This window comes from Nanorana parkeri, unplaced genomic scaffold, assembly GCF_000935625.1.
Source record: "Nanorana parkeri isolate BGI_ZX_2015 unplaced genomic scaffold, ASM93562v1 scaffold155, whole genome shotgun sequence".
Classification (NCBI taxonomy): domain Eukaryota; kingdom Metazoa; phylum Chordata; class Amphibia; order Anura; family Dicroglossidae; genus Nanorana; species Nanorana parkeri.
Genome location: NW_017306423.1, coordinates 624,158 through 637,217, shown reverse-complemented (window position 1 = coordinate 637,217; position 13,060 = coordinate 624,158). Strand labels below are relative to the sequence as shown.

General features: G+C 41.7%; 1 protein-coding gene across 1 annotated transcript; it reads right to left on the bottom strand.

Moving 5' to 3' along the window:
* Positions 1-2,036: 2,036 nt before the first annotated feature.
* Positions 2,037-10,008, bottom strand: LIM2 (lens intrinsic membrane protein 2). The gene is made up of 5 exons (XM_018554371.1): positions 10,001-10,008; positions 6,855-6,892; positions 5,557-5,706; positions 2,421-2,555; positions 2,037-2,098 (listed from the first exon to the last, which is right to left on the bottom strand). The coding sequence occupies exons 1-5, from the start codon at positions 10,006-10,008 to the stop codon at positions 2,037-2,039; spliced, it is 393 nt and encodes a 130-aa protein (XP_018409873.1).
* Positions 10,009-13,060: the final 3,052 nt, after the last annotated feature.

Here is a 13,060-nt window from a genome sequence, read left to right as displayed (position 1 = left end):
CTACACCGCTTCTTCTATTTGCTCTCTTCATAAAATGACTTCACTCGCAATTCACCAGATCAAAGACGGATACAATTTGCATACGTCTTCTTTTATTAAACCGTCAAAGAATAAAAACAATGAAAATTTATAACATATATTTTTTTAATAACCTTTAAACCACTTTTTTTTTTTTTTCAATTTTGCAAACTTCCACAACACTTTCAATTTTACTATGTTCATTTTGGATTGTTCTAGATTCTTGGAGATAAAATGTGGGTACTTTAGCCCCTCCTCTTTATGGGTTGCTCCCACCCTGACCCTGCTTCCAAAATATGTGGGGAAGGCCCACTCGTTGTCCCAATCCACGCAAATAATGCATTCAATGCTGGATACAGCATTGGTGGGAAAGAGGACCAAGATCCAGGACAGTGGGCGTCTTTGGGTTTCAATATCTGTCTGTGATCTAATTAGAGAGATTTTCCCCCCAGTTCCTGTTCATGTGACACCAAGACAACTAAAGGGATCAGTTGTCACCAGAACAGGAATACACAGATATCAATTGAAGCTGAACTCTAGGATAGTGTGCAAATTACTCATGCAGTGGGGGTTCAATGCACTGCAAGGAGTAAAGCCTTGTTTAGTCTACGGGGATTGAATACTTACCCTTTTCCTTGTTCCCCTGGCAGCTCTTGCTCTTCTCTTCTCTACAACATCCTGGTATGGGGGCGCGCCAACACCATTCTCACATACAATGAAGTGCCCGTCCAAGCTTTACTAAAATTATGAGATTTCCCATTACTTAGTGCTGGTAGGAAGTGGCAGGAAATTTCCCCAGAGAAGACACAAGACAGCAATAAAAACTTGAACCAGGCAATGACCTTTCCCCGCGCTATACAAAACAAAAGAATACGTTTTGATCAAAGTCAAGGGCTTTTTTTTGGTATTTTTGATCTCTAGTGCTCTTACAGGCCTGTCAGGTCAAGGATTCAAACAGTCAGGTCCTGCAGGAGAAGAGCTCCTATACTCATCGCTTCTACATTCCCTCTTCTCCAACGTTGCAGCCTTCATCGGAGTCTTCGGCATTTGACTCGTCACGGGAATGTCAGATGCCCATGTCCCCTGCCCCATGCTGTGGTTGAACCCTCCAACCCCCTACGTCACCACTGAGTCCTGTGGTGATGTAGGGGTTTGAGGAGGGAGCCTCGGCACTTGGTGGGAGACATCTGACACTCCTGGAAGTGTTGAATGCCAACGATTGTGGCTCTAGTCATCACTCCTTCCTCCCCTCCCACGATGCAGTCTTCATCAGAGTCTTTGGCATTTGACTCTTCCCAGAAAGTCAGATGCCCATGTCCCATGCCCCATGCTGTGGTTGCACCCTCCGACCCCTACGTCACCACTGAGTCCTGTGGTGATGTAGGGGTTTGTGGATGGATCCCTGGCAATTGGTGGGAGGCACAGACATCTGACACTCCTGGGAGTGTCCAGTGCCAAAGATGGAGACTTTAGCACTGGAATAGTGGGAAGGTAGGACACAATGGCCATTGGAGAGGTGTGTATAGGGGCTCTCTCTTGCATGGGCCCCCTTTAAGTTCCTCTTGAGCACTGTAGGCTTTTTTTTTTACAATCTTGCTTTTTGGAAGAACTATGGCTAATTGGAATGTGGCGTCTTTGACCGTAACCAAAAAGTTAACAGGAGACAAGAATTCCCAAACAGGAAGAAGCAAAAGGGCAGCAATATCAAATCCACAGAACAGCTGAGATCCGTTCGGTCGGTACGGAAGGCACATCCACGTTTTGTTCAAGTCAAGGGCCAAATCTAAGAGCACTAATCCACAACAACCAATCAGATCCGAGTTTTCCATAGTCAGTGAAAGATGAATCCTGATTGGGTACTTTGGGTTAGTGCGCCTTGCTTTGGTTAGGCTTGCCGCCATCTACTTTAATACAATGGGGGATTATCTGTTGGGCTGTCAGACAAAAGTTTGCTGTGTTTTTTTTAGGATGTATCGTCCTAAATTATTATTTATAATTGCTGGGTGGTTTCCCACTTTTTAACGAGGGCCAGTCACTCTCCGACACTCGTGCATGCGATAGGCACACATGTAAAATATCCCTGAGGAAAAGGAGAAAGATTATATCACAATGAGATAGATAGATAGATAGATAGATAGATAGATAGATAGATAGATAGATAGATAGATAGATAGATAGATAGATAGAGATAGATAGATAGATAGATAGATAGATAGATAGATAGATAGATAGATAGATAGATAGAGATAGATAGATAGATAGATAGATAGATATGAGATAGATAGATAGATAGATAGATAGATAGATAGATAGATAGATAGATAGATAGATATGAGATAGATAGATAGATAGATAGATAGATAGATAGATAGATAGATAGATAGATAGATAGATCATCTTACCTGCAAAGAAGGTCATAAGCAGAGCCACCCAGCCCAGGATGTAGGACCAGGAAAAGCGCCAGTCACCAAACCGCTTGCCCAAGAAATTAACGGTTACCCCGGTATAGATAGCCATGGCCAGGAGAACAAAGAGGGCTGGGGGTAATAAGAGAGAGACTCTGTAGACATATTCACAACACATGCCTGGATTTCCTCAAAAAATGATATAGACAAACATCTTGTTTTAGGCATAGTAGGGCGGGATTAGAACCTCTGTCAGGTTCCTATGCCTCTCCTACCTAAGTAGATTCACTCTCTCCATTCATAATGTATGGAAGTCTTGCTGCACTCCTTACCGGATATCCCATTCGCTGGGGGAGGGTGCTTGTAGTGACTGCGGATGGGGCCGCCTGGAGCAAGAAGCGAGAACGGAACCCAAACACACCTTGTGTTGCAACGCATCCGAACACAGGACTTAAAGGATCTGCTAGTGACAGCTTGGTGCCAGATACCACAGCATACCTTCAGAGATCTAGTGGGGTCCACGCCTTGAGGGGTCAGGGCTATGTTGGCGGCCAAAGGGGGACCTACTCAGTAGTAGGTGGGTGGTCATAATGTTATGGCTGATCGGTGCATATATAATATGTAACTAGCAGATCCTTTAAGAACACAGAACTTAAAGGATCTGCTAGTTACAGCTTGATGTAAGATACAACGGCATACCTTCAGAGGTCTAGTGGGGTCCACGCCTCGACGGGTCAGGGCTATTTTGGCGGCCAAAGGGGGACCTACTCAGTATTAGGTGGGTGGTCATAATGTTATGGCTGATTGGTGTATATATAAACACATGAGTATATTATACAGTATATATTAATGATGGAGTAGCAAAGTTCTGAGTGGTCCCTGGGAGGATATAGGAATTCATAATGCTCTCAGCAGTTCATGATGAGCTCTTTCAGAGAAGATATTCTGACATTTCAGTAAAATGATGGCAAAATATCATTTGGAAGAGTCTGTCACTCGTAGAAATAAATGGTGTCATTTTCGCGGCTTTCGGCCGCTGCGCAGTTTAATGTCACATTAATCTTGGGAGACAAGCCGTGTCACCGGCAGACATATATTTTCCCCTAACAGACAAGACATGACATTACTTAATGTGTCGCGCTGTCCACTACATTTTCATATCCGTCAGAAAGGTCTTTTTACATCTCTTTTATGTCTCATTCCAGCTGCTGCTTTAGTCAATCAGCCTCTCAGAAAAGCGCAATTATAGAAAGTTCGTAAAAACGTTACTAGAATACAGATGCGATTTTAAAGTGGACCTGTCAGCCATTGGCAACATTTGAAAGTTCTGCTTAAGAGCGCACGCCTAAAGATGCCTGTTATTACAGGTGAAACTCGAATAATTAGAATATCGTGCAAAAGTAATTGCAGTAAGTGCTGCAAAAGGGGCCCAAACCAAGTACTGAGTACATATGCATGCTTGTACTTTTCAGAGGTCCGATATTGTTCTATGTACAATCCTTCTTTTATTGATTGCATGTAATAATCTACTTTTTTGAGGTTGTGGATTTGGGGTTTTCATGAGCTGTAAGCCATAATCATCACAATGATGACAAATCACGGCTTGAATTATCTTGCTTTGCATGTAATGAGTCTCTCTCATATATTAGTTTCACCTTTTAAGTTGCATTAGTGAAATAAATGAACTTTGCACGATATTCTAATTATTCGAGTTTCACCTGTATTTGTATTGGTCACAAAATCCTCTTCCGAATACCCCTCTGATCCTGCTTTCACTGTTCTTCTAAGGGCTCACCTTCACTATGCCTTGCCCGTCCACTGTGCTGCTGTCCTATTACAGCAAACTTTAAGCCTTCACCATCTGCTGGCCATTAGTCAGCACTGCAACTCAGGTTTCTGCAGCACACACCTACCCTAATTATAGAAGCTTATGAGACTGCTTGACATTAGGCCTAAGCCTGAGTAAAAGATAGTCCAGGGGTAGGCAAACCTCTGCACTCCAGCTGTTGTTGAAGTATGAGTCCCATGAGGCCTTGCAAGACTCTGACAGCCACATGCATGGCTATCAGAAACAGAGGCATTATGAATTTGTAGTTGGAGTGCCAAGGTTATCTACCTCTGGGTTATTCTGTTTGCTTATGTCCTGGATAGAGGTCCATCCACTTTCATCTGTTTATGCTTTGGATTACTCCTGAGGTTCTTTGCACTTTTCTTGTTCTCTGCTTATCCTGATCATCAGCCTGTTACCTTAGCTATCACCATTCATTGCTTTGTCTACCTGTATGGGACGTGGGCTCTGCTTAGGTTCAGTTTTCTTGCGATGGATCTACCACCAGCCTGCTGACTCTGCCACTCTCTGCTGTTTGCTCTGACCATTTCTCTTAGACCTTGCACCACTCTAGCAGGTGTCCTCTGTTGCCTCTTGCAAAATAGCAGGTCTACCAATCTCTGAGAATCAATAAACCAAAAAGCAAGGGACCAACAGCAACCTAACAATTGTCATCATTCATCATTCAGTAAACTGTAATCTGATTGGTTGTTATGGACTTATGCTCTTTTAACAATCTAAAGCTCAGTTACTATGATCTATAAAAGGGGGTGTATGCATTCTTAATAAAAGTCAAGCGCACCCCAACCTCTAGGCTTGAACAACCCAGTAAACTCTTCCATGTTCATTGAGATTTGTATTGCTCCGAACTGACTCAAGCTTTGTAAGCAACTCTGTTTCTGCATCCAGCCTCCATGGGAACCTATGCCTATTGAACAACCCTACTTTGAACTAATATCGTTATAATAAAATGCAGCCCCTATTGTAAGGTAAACAAAATTCAGGAACGTCACCAGCACACCAGTATAATGTGAAATTGGTCCATTGAATGACTCAAGATTGTCATAAAAAGCCTAGACTTGCCTTTGTATGACAATCTTGAGTAATCAAATGGACCAATTGCACGTTATACTAGTGTGCTGGTGACGTTCCTGAATTTTGATGTACTTCACGGTGCCATCCGTGGTCTACCTGTATGGGACGTGGGCTCTGCTTACAAGCACCCACCTGGAATACAGGTTTACTTTGAACCTGTAAGGAGTGCAGCAAGATACAGCTTATATCTATTGTAAGGTAAACACTTACTGGAAATGAAGAACATGATGCCTGCAGCAAAGGATCTGTTAAATCTCTGGAAAGTGGAGAAGTGGGCGAAAGACAAGATCCCGGCGATAATGCCAGCAAAGCAAGACAAGGTGGACAAGATCATGAAGGCCCGAGTGGCATTCCAATAAGCTGGAAGATAATAAAGAGTCAACAAGGTTACAAATAAGCATAGTGCAGCGGACTTCCTGTAAAAACAAATAACATGTCAAATAATTCACCCAAGGCCAATTAAGATTGCTCAAGAAATTCATCAGGAACATGTTAGATCAGGGCAGAGATAGCGTTACTTGGGAAGATCTGCCTATCACTGGACTGACTCAAGGTTGATCATGTGCTATCATTGGACATGGACACTGGCTACTATTGAAAGTGCCATAGCTTCGATGGCTATGTTTAAGGGACCTCCGTCATTATTAAATATAGGCAAACTGCAATTTGGGTTTCTGGGAAAGGATCATAGAATGATCCAAAAATCTGGGTTCGAGCTGCCTTGATGAAGACCATGTGCATGGGTGACACAGAGACATTTTTGTTGATATGTGTGTCGGGGAGGGCTAATTTTACAGACAATCATGGCTATCTATATATTTTTCAAAGCAGGTATAATACAGTTACACTTCCACCTCTTGTGTGTCATCATTGGCCAGTGAGACTAAATATCATGTTTGAAGATCAATAGTGAGGTACAGGAGGCTGGAAGAAGTGGGCCTTGACTTAACTTTCTAAAGTCCATATTTGCACATTAGAATGCCCCTGGAGCATGGGCTCCTTGTAAGATGGTAGAAGGTATATGTAGGCACCTATGGGTACCTTCCCTTTATTCAAGCTGGTTCTTTAGAAGGCATTTCAAATAGGGTACTTTAAACATCTCACTGTCTGAAGACCAAGGCCAAGGTTGTCTCCCTCTTTGATTGACTATTCTCAATCACACCTACTGAATTGCATATAGACTGCTGTGCAAAAAGTGCTAATGGCCATGACACCCAGTCCATATGGATCCAACAAGTCTTGAGGCTTCTTATGAGCTAGCGAGGTCCGTGATGACCAACTTGATTTTATAGCAAGTCAGAAGAACAACACATAAAAGACCCCTGGTAGGGGACCTTCTGTTCTGAATGTTTGTTCTAGGTCAGTGACTCAAATTATTGCAGTCATTAACCGAGCATAAAGTCCAGGCACGCAGCATTTTCAGGATGAAAGATCATCAACGGTAACCTCTATACTTGTCTCACCACATTTTCCAAAAACCTGGATTCGGCTTTAAATCACCTACTTACCGATACTCTCTATCTGCATGTAACATTTTCCAGTCACGCTCGCGCGGTTTTACAGCGATTTGCGGTAAAAGGAACGCGCGGCAAACGCGAGTTTCCGAGGGGGATACCCGCATTAATACGCCCCAAAGAAGCTCCTGTGCTTCTTTGGGCATATGCCGTTTTGCCGCGCGATCATACGCGCAGGTGAGAACCATGCCCATAGGCAAACATGGGTTTTCACCTGTTGCGCGTTTTACCGCGCATAGGAGCGTGCGGTAAAATGCTCAGGTGTGAACCGGGCCTAAGAGTCAGGAGAAATAAGCAGGTAACTGAACCCACCCAACTCCAAAAATTCTTTGGCTAGACTGACTCTTCATATCTATAGTCCAGGTCGCAAAAATGTACATTATATAAGTATAAAATTTGTTTTCAACTGTCTGAAATATATCCGATTTTGGACCCAGACTGTCGTTGCTACGAAGATAAGAACTATTCAGACCATAGCGGGGGTGCATTTATTCAAGAGTAGAAAGTGTTCACCTGGCAAAGTGAATGTTTAGTAGGTTTATAGTAAATAGATTGCCAAACAATTAAAAAAAAAGTTAAATAAAAATGATACAAAAATGTTAGCAATATATACTGAATTGTGGAGGCCTTGTACAATTATTTTGTTTCTGTGATTTTTTTAGTACACGTTGTCATCAAGTGTCTAAATAAGTGTGGACACGCTAAAATATTGCAGAATGGCAGGCTTGCAATGTGGCCAGATATAGAGCTACAGTTTAATATCATTTAAAGCAGCAGTCGCCAACCTTTCGGACCTCATGGACCACTAAATTCATCATTTTAAATCCCACGGACCACTAATATGAATTTTTTAAAAATATATATTCTCATATTGTTTGTTTCCTCATATATAAACATACACTGAGTGGCCAGATTATTATGACCACATGACATTTATAGGCAAATTAGCTATATGTAGCTATAATTTGGCGCTGAAGTTGCTAGAGGGCCAGACCATTATAAATAGGGAAGCAGGTTGGTTACCACGACAGTAGAAGTGATTTGTTTCTGAAGATACGGGGAAACAACGCGATATAACAGCCTTTGAACGTGGGATGATTGTTGGCGCTCGGAGCCATGGAGCGAGTATTAACAAAACAGCAAAATATGTTAAATGTTCAAGAGGGGCTCATTCTTAAAGTGTTTAAAGACCGGACTGTCAGCCGAAAATCTGGGTCTGAATGTGCGAATTGTGGCCGTCAGCGACTAGTCAATGTTAGGGCAGAACGGGGGAGGGGCAAGACTGGTACAAGACAACAGAAGGGCAACAGTGCCGTGTCAGATTCCTCGCATCACTTTTCATCATCTCGTGGAGTCACGAGGCGGCCCAACGAAGTACTGATGGGGTGGTCATAATAATCTGGCCACTCAGTGTATATATATATATATATATATATATATATACATACATACATACATAGGTGCTAGTGTGCCTGCAGGAGTGACAGTGCTGGTGGAGGGCCCGGGGACCATTAAACATTTTCTCAGGGATTTTCTCCCAGTTGGTGACCGCTAATTTAAAGGACTAGCAGCCCTTTTTTGAAAAAAATTAAAAATAAAATAGTACATTTTTCTTTTCTTTTTACAAAAAGTTAATTTACATTTATATTTTCTTTACATTAATACATAAATCAACTAAAAAGTAATTTTTCCAAAAAAAACACAGTTTATTTGTCCAGTCACTTTTCTTTTCATTAACACATAAATCAATTAAGTTGTCCAGTCTGATTTCTTTAAATTAATACAGGTTGCTTTTTTATTTTTGCACAAATAGTATTTGCTAGTTATAATGTGTCTTGATAATTGATTTCTAGAGATTAATGTCATTTCATAATTCTCTTTTTTTTGTGGATGAAGTTCCTGGCAGATCAGTCCCTATCGGCATGCATGCAAAAATAAAAAAAATAATGTCCTGACCGAAGAATAATAAATGTATTACTTCTGCAAAATCGATTGCGTAACATCCCTCATGTTAACCACAAATCAAACCCCAGCATACGTTACATAGAATGACTGCGATTTATTTTCCTAAACTCTATAAATTTAATGTGAAAGTTTTTCCGTATGTCATTAAAGTAAATTACATTTTTTAATGTTTGTTTTTTAAATGAAAGGACGGATTTTTTCTTATAAATTAAGCAAAATGAAAATGTTTCCGGTTTCGCTCATGCACATAGGTCTCACAGTATTAAACCATGTAATAAAAAAAAGACAATTTACATCATGTAAGATACACATATTAGGGAGCCTTTTTTTAAAAAAGTTTTTATAAAGGGTCTTTTTTTTTCAATTATCTTAAATATTTGCCAATTTTCCACTTCATTCATCACTTTCCATGATTTTTTTTTTAATTTGTATTTATTTTAAGTACACTTTTTTTCGTATATGATTCTGCCAGTTTTGTCATATAAAATGCTGGCGTGAATGAGCCCTTAATGACAATTCACTGATATGATCAATTGCCAATTAATTATATATTAATATTTTAGATTGTAAGCCTCAGGGGCAGGGCCCTCCTTTCCATCTTGTCTTGAATTGTATTGTCTTCCTTATATTGTAAAGTGCTATGCAAACTGTTGGCGCTATATAAATCCTGTATAATATTTTATTTACGATTATATATTTCCATTTGTTAGACTTTGTTATAATTGAAATGATTTGATAATTAATGTTGAATTATTCCTAATATTCTTTATATATACATGTAAGAATATTAGGAATAATTCAACATTATTTATCAAATCATTTCCCTTACAACAAATGGAAGTCTATATAGAGTATATATATGTGTGTGTGTATATATATATATACTGTACAGTAAACTCTGTTATCCGGTATACAACTAACCAGAACTCTCATCTAACCACAAAAAAAAATCCCGTGTACTCACTGTTCTGCAGCATGTATTATGCTGGAAAGGATCCTGCGTCTATTTGTCTTAATTTGCTTTTAATTACAGCATTTCAATATTAATATGAAGTCAATAGAGTTTATGTTATGATATGGTATAGTATGGTGTATTATGGGTTGGGGTATAGCATTAGTTAGACCTTTTTTTTATATTCTCAAGCAACCAGAAACTACATTTATCCAGAACCTACCAATCCATGCCGGATAACGGGCAGTTTACTCTCTCTCTATATATATATATATAAAATCCACAAAAACAATTGTAGAGAGCACAAACCATCCTTCTTCAGTGAGTGCATGCAGCACCGAGAGATAACACTTCTCTAACATCGAATAAAAAGTCCAAACCCGTTTTGTCTGCAGCTCATTAAATAAATCGCTTATTTTTTTAGGGCAATTAACATCTATGCATTTTTACCGTCAATTAAAATCAATGGAAATGCACTAAGATGCATGTCAATGTGTTTTGCAATGCACTTTGTATTAAATATCACTATGCATCATAAATTGTATTGCCATGCGTCATGACATGCTGATGAAAGCTATTGAGATAGAGTCGTGTACTTGTACTAGCCGTATGCACATACATTTAACTATTTCTATAAAGCAGAAGTTTAATCTGCTTATATTTCGCCTTCTTGAACCCCTTTTTCACCCTCATCATGTCAATTAGATTTTTAAATAAAACCTTTTCATTTTAATTACATACCTTATTTTACACCCACTGATACCATCACTATGCTTCTTTATGCAGTTTAGTGGGAGGAGTTATGCAAATATAAATGTCCCTCAATGGGTGAGCGTCAGTCTGGAGTGGGTGATCCTAAGCAGGATACATCTGCATGCAGACCACCCTAGGTAACGCCCACATGTGATGCTGATCCGCTATGATTGAAATAACCGAGATCCAATGAATGAAAGGGGCGGGGCCAGATACAGTCATGCTGGGGAAGGGCAGAGCTAGATGATGCTGAGTGGCCCTCACCCAGGAAATGAGGCGGGCTCTGTCTGACTTACTTTAGCTTCTAATGCACATTGTGAGGAGCTCACGGTGTGTAGTGATATCAGAGGGAGCCCTGGAGAGGAGCCGGTACAGCTGTGCAAGACTGAAGGGAAGGACGGAGTTCAGCTTTTAAAGTATAACAAAAAAACTACAATTTTGCCTACAAATGATAAGGAAGGAACTATGGATGGTTTATCTGACTTATAGGAAACCCTTTGTGGGGGAATTTGAAACAGAATGGGGAAAAAAAGCACAAAACCAAAACATCATCATCCTGGTGAAATCCGTCATCTGTGATACATTCCTCCACACGGAGTGACACTCAGAACACAAGACACGGACACAGAATTGCTTTTTTAACGTATTTATGCAAAAACTCCGGAGAGGAAATACAAGAAAAATGTAACAATCCAACAATCACATACTGAGCCTACAAGGCACGGAGAACTCTGCAGAGCGGTTGTTCTAAGGGAGGCATGTCACAAAGGGAACCTCGCGGCTCTCTAAATAATGTATGTGGCCCGTCCCGGCACAAAGCCTTGCCCCGCCAGCGTGTTGAACCAATAGGCTTTGACTGACCCGCCGTCTTCTGCTGCAGAATTCCCTCCGCACACATCCAAAGCCGGGCGAACCCGCTTCAGAACATATTAAAGGAGAACTTCTCACTCACCTCATAGTTCTAGCCGACCTGTGACAATGAGACTGTCACAGGTCGGCTCAGTAGATCGGGAGGTGAGGGAACACATACCGGCGTTCGCTCACCTCTCGATCCTGTCACGGCTCTCTGCCGTGACAGGGGAGGGGCTGGATTCCCCTCTCCGATCCTCCAGCGCTGACTGGCGGAACGGACGGGGGAGGGTACAGCTGGCTCTGCCTCTAGATAGGCAGAGCCAGCAGTCACTCACGCAGCTGGGCGGATCTCGACATCGATGTCGGGATCCGCTCCAGCGTCTCAGTATACTGCGAGCTGTAGCTTGCAGTATACTGAGCTTAGGGTGACGGGAGGACGCTAGTTTGTGTCCTCCAGTTACCTTAAGGAGAATTATGGGAAAAAGCACTGACCCCATAGTTCTCCTTTAAGTGTTATGAAGTTTAAAGACGCTCTCCTATACAAAAAAAAAACCAGATGATTCTCTGCCTTCTATGTAGTAACATGAGAGCACGCCACGCCAAGGGACGTACCCGATGCCATTCACATTTAAACGTGGAATTCGAATGAGCTAAACACCGTCCGGATGTTCAAAGACTTACGGTTTGTTTTCTGCAGAAAGCAGCCACAGCCTGAGTAGAAAAGCCTGTGCCCTGTCAGCATGCTGCAAAGAAGGACTCTTGCTTCTGGTGTGGAAGCAGTGATCCCTCTGCAGAGATCCGACACACCACCTTCTGAGAACTCTAGCTCTTGTCAGGCCTCTGCAGAGAGACCACTGCTTCCACACAGAGAGCATGGGTCCTTCACGGCAGCAGGCTGCCAGGGCACATGCTTCTCTACACTGGCTGTGGCCGCTTTCCGGTGAAAGCGAACGGTAAGACTCTGCACACCTTTTGTTTTGATGACCTTGAAATGTATTCAGTTGGGTTTTAATCCTGGAGCAAAGGTGGACAAGTTCTGTTTTATGCCATTATAAGGGGCCACGGAGCATTTACTTCTAAATGAAAGAGACCTAAAAGTTCTTTGTAACTTTAATTAAAGGGTCATTGCCAATAGTCACCAGCACCATCTGGGGCATCCTCCTCGCTATATGAACTTGCCCCCCTTTTTTTTAACCTATGGTTATCCTTTTTGCACCCCTTTTTTAACCTATACTAGCCCACCTTCCCCCTTCACAGATGCATGCTTACCTCCAATGGCCGGTGGGGATGTCTTCCTCCAATGGCCGTGGCCTCTGGTGGGGATGTCTTCCTCCATCTCTGGACTCAGAACACAACCCCATGGAAGTCTACGGGGCTGTAATGCACAGGCATGGCCAGGACAGTGGACTGAGGTAAGTAACCATCTTTTGGTGTGGAAGCAGTGATCCCTCTGCAGAGATCCGACACACCACCTTCTGAGAACTCTAGCTCTGACTTAACTTGTCAGGCATCTGCAGAGAGACCACTGCTTCCACACAGAGAGCATGGGTCCTTCCCGGCGCTTATAATTTAAGTACACTATCTAGATAAGAGATGGGGGTCTAAATATCAACTTAGAATAAACTCTAAAAATTCCAATGTTGATAAAATTTGGGGAAACAATAAATGCTTTGCTTCT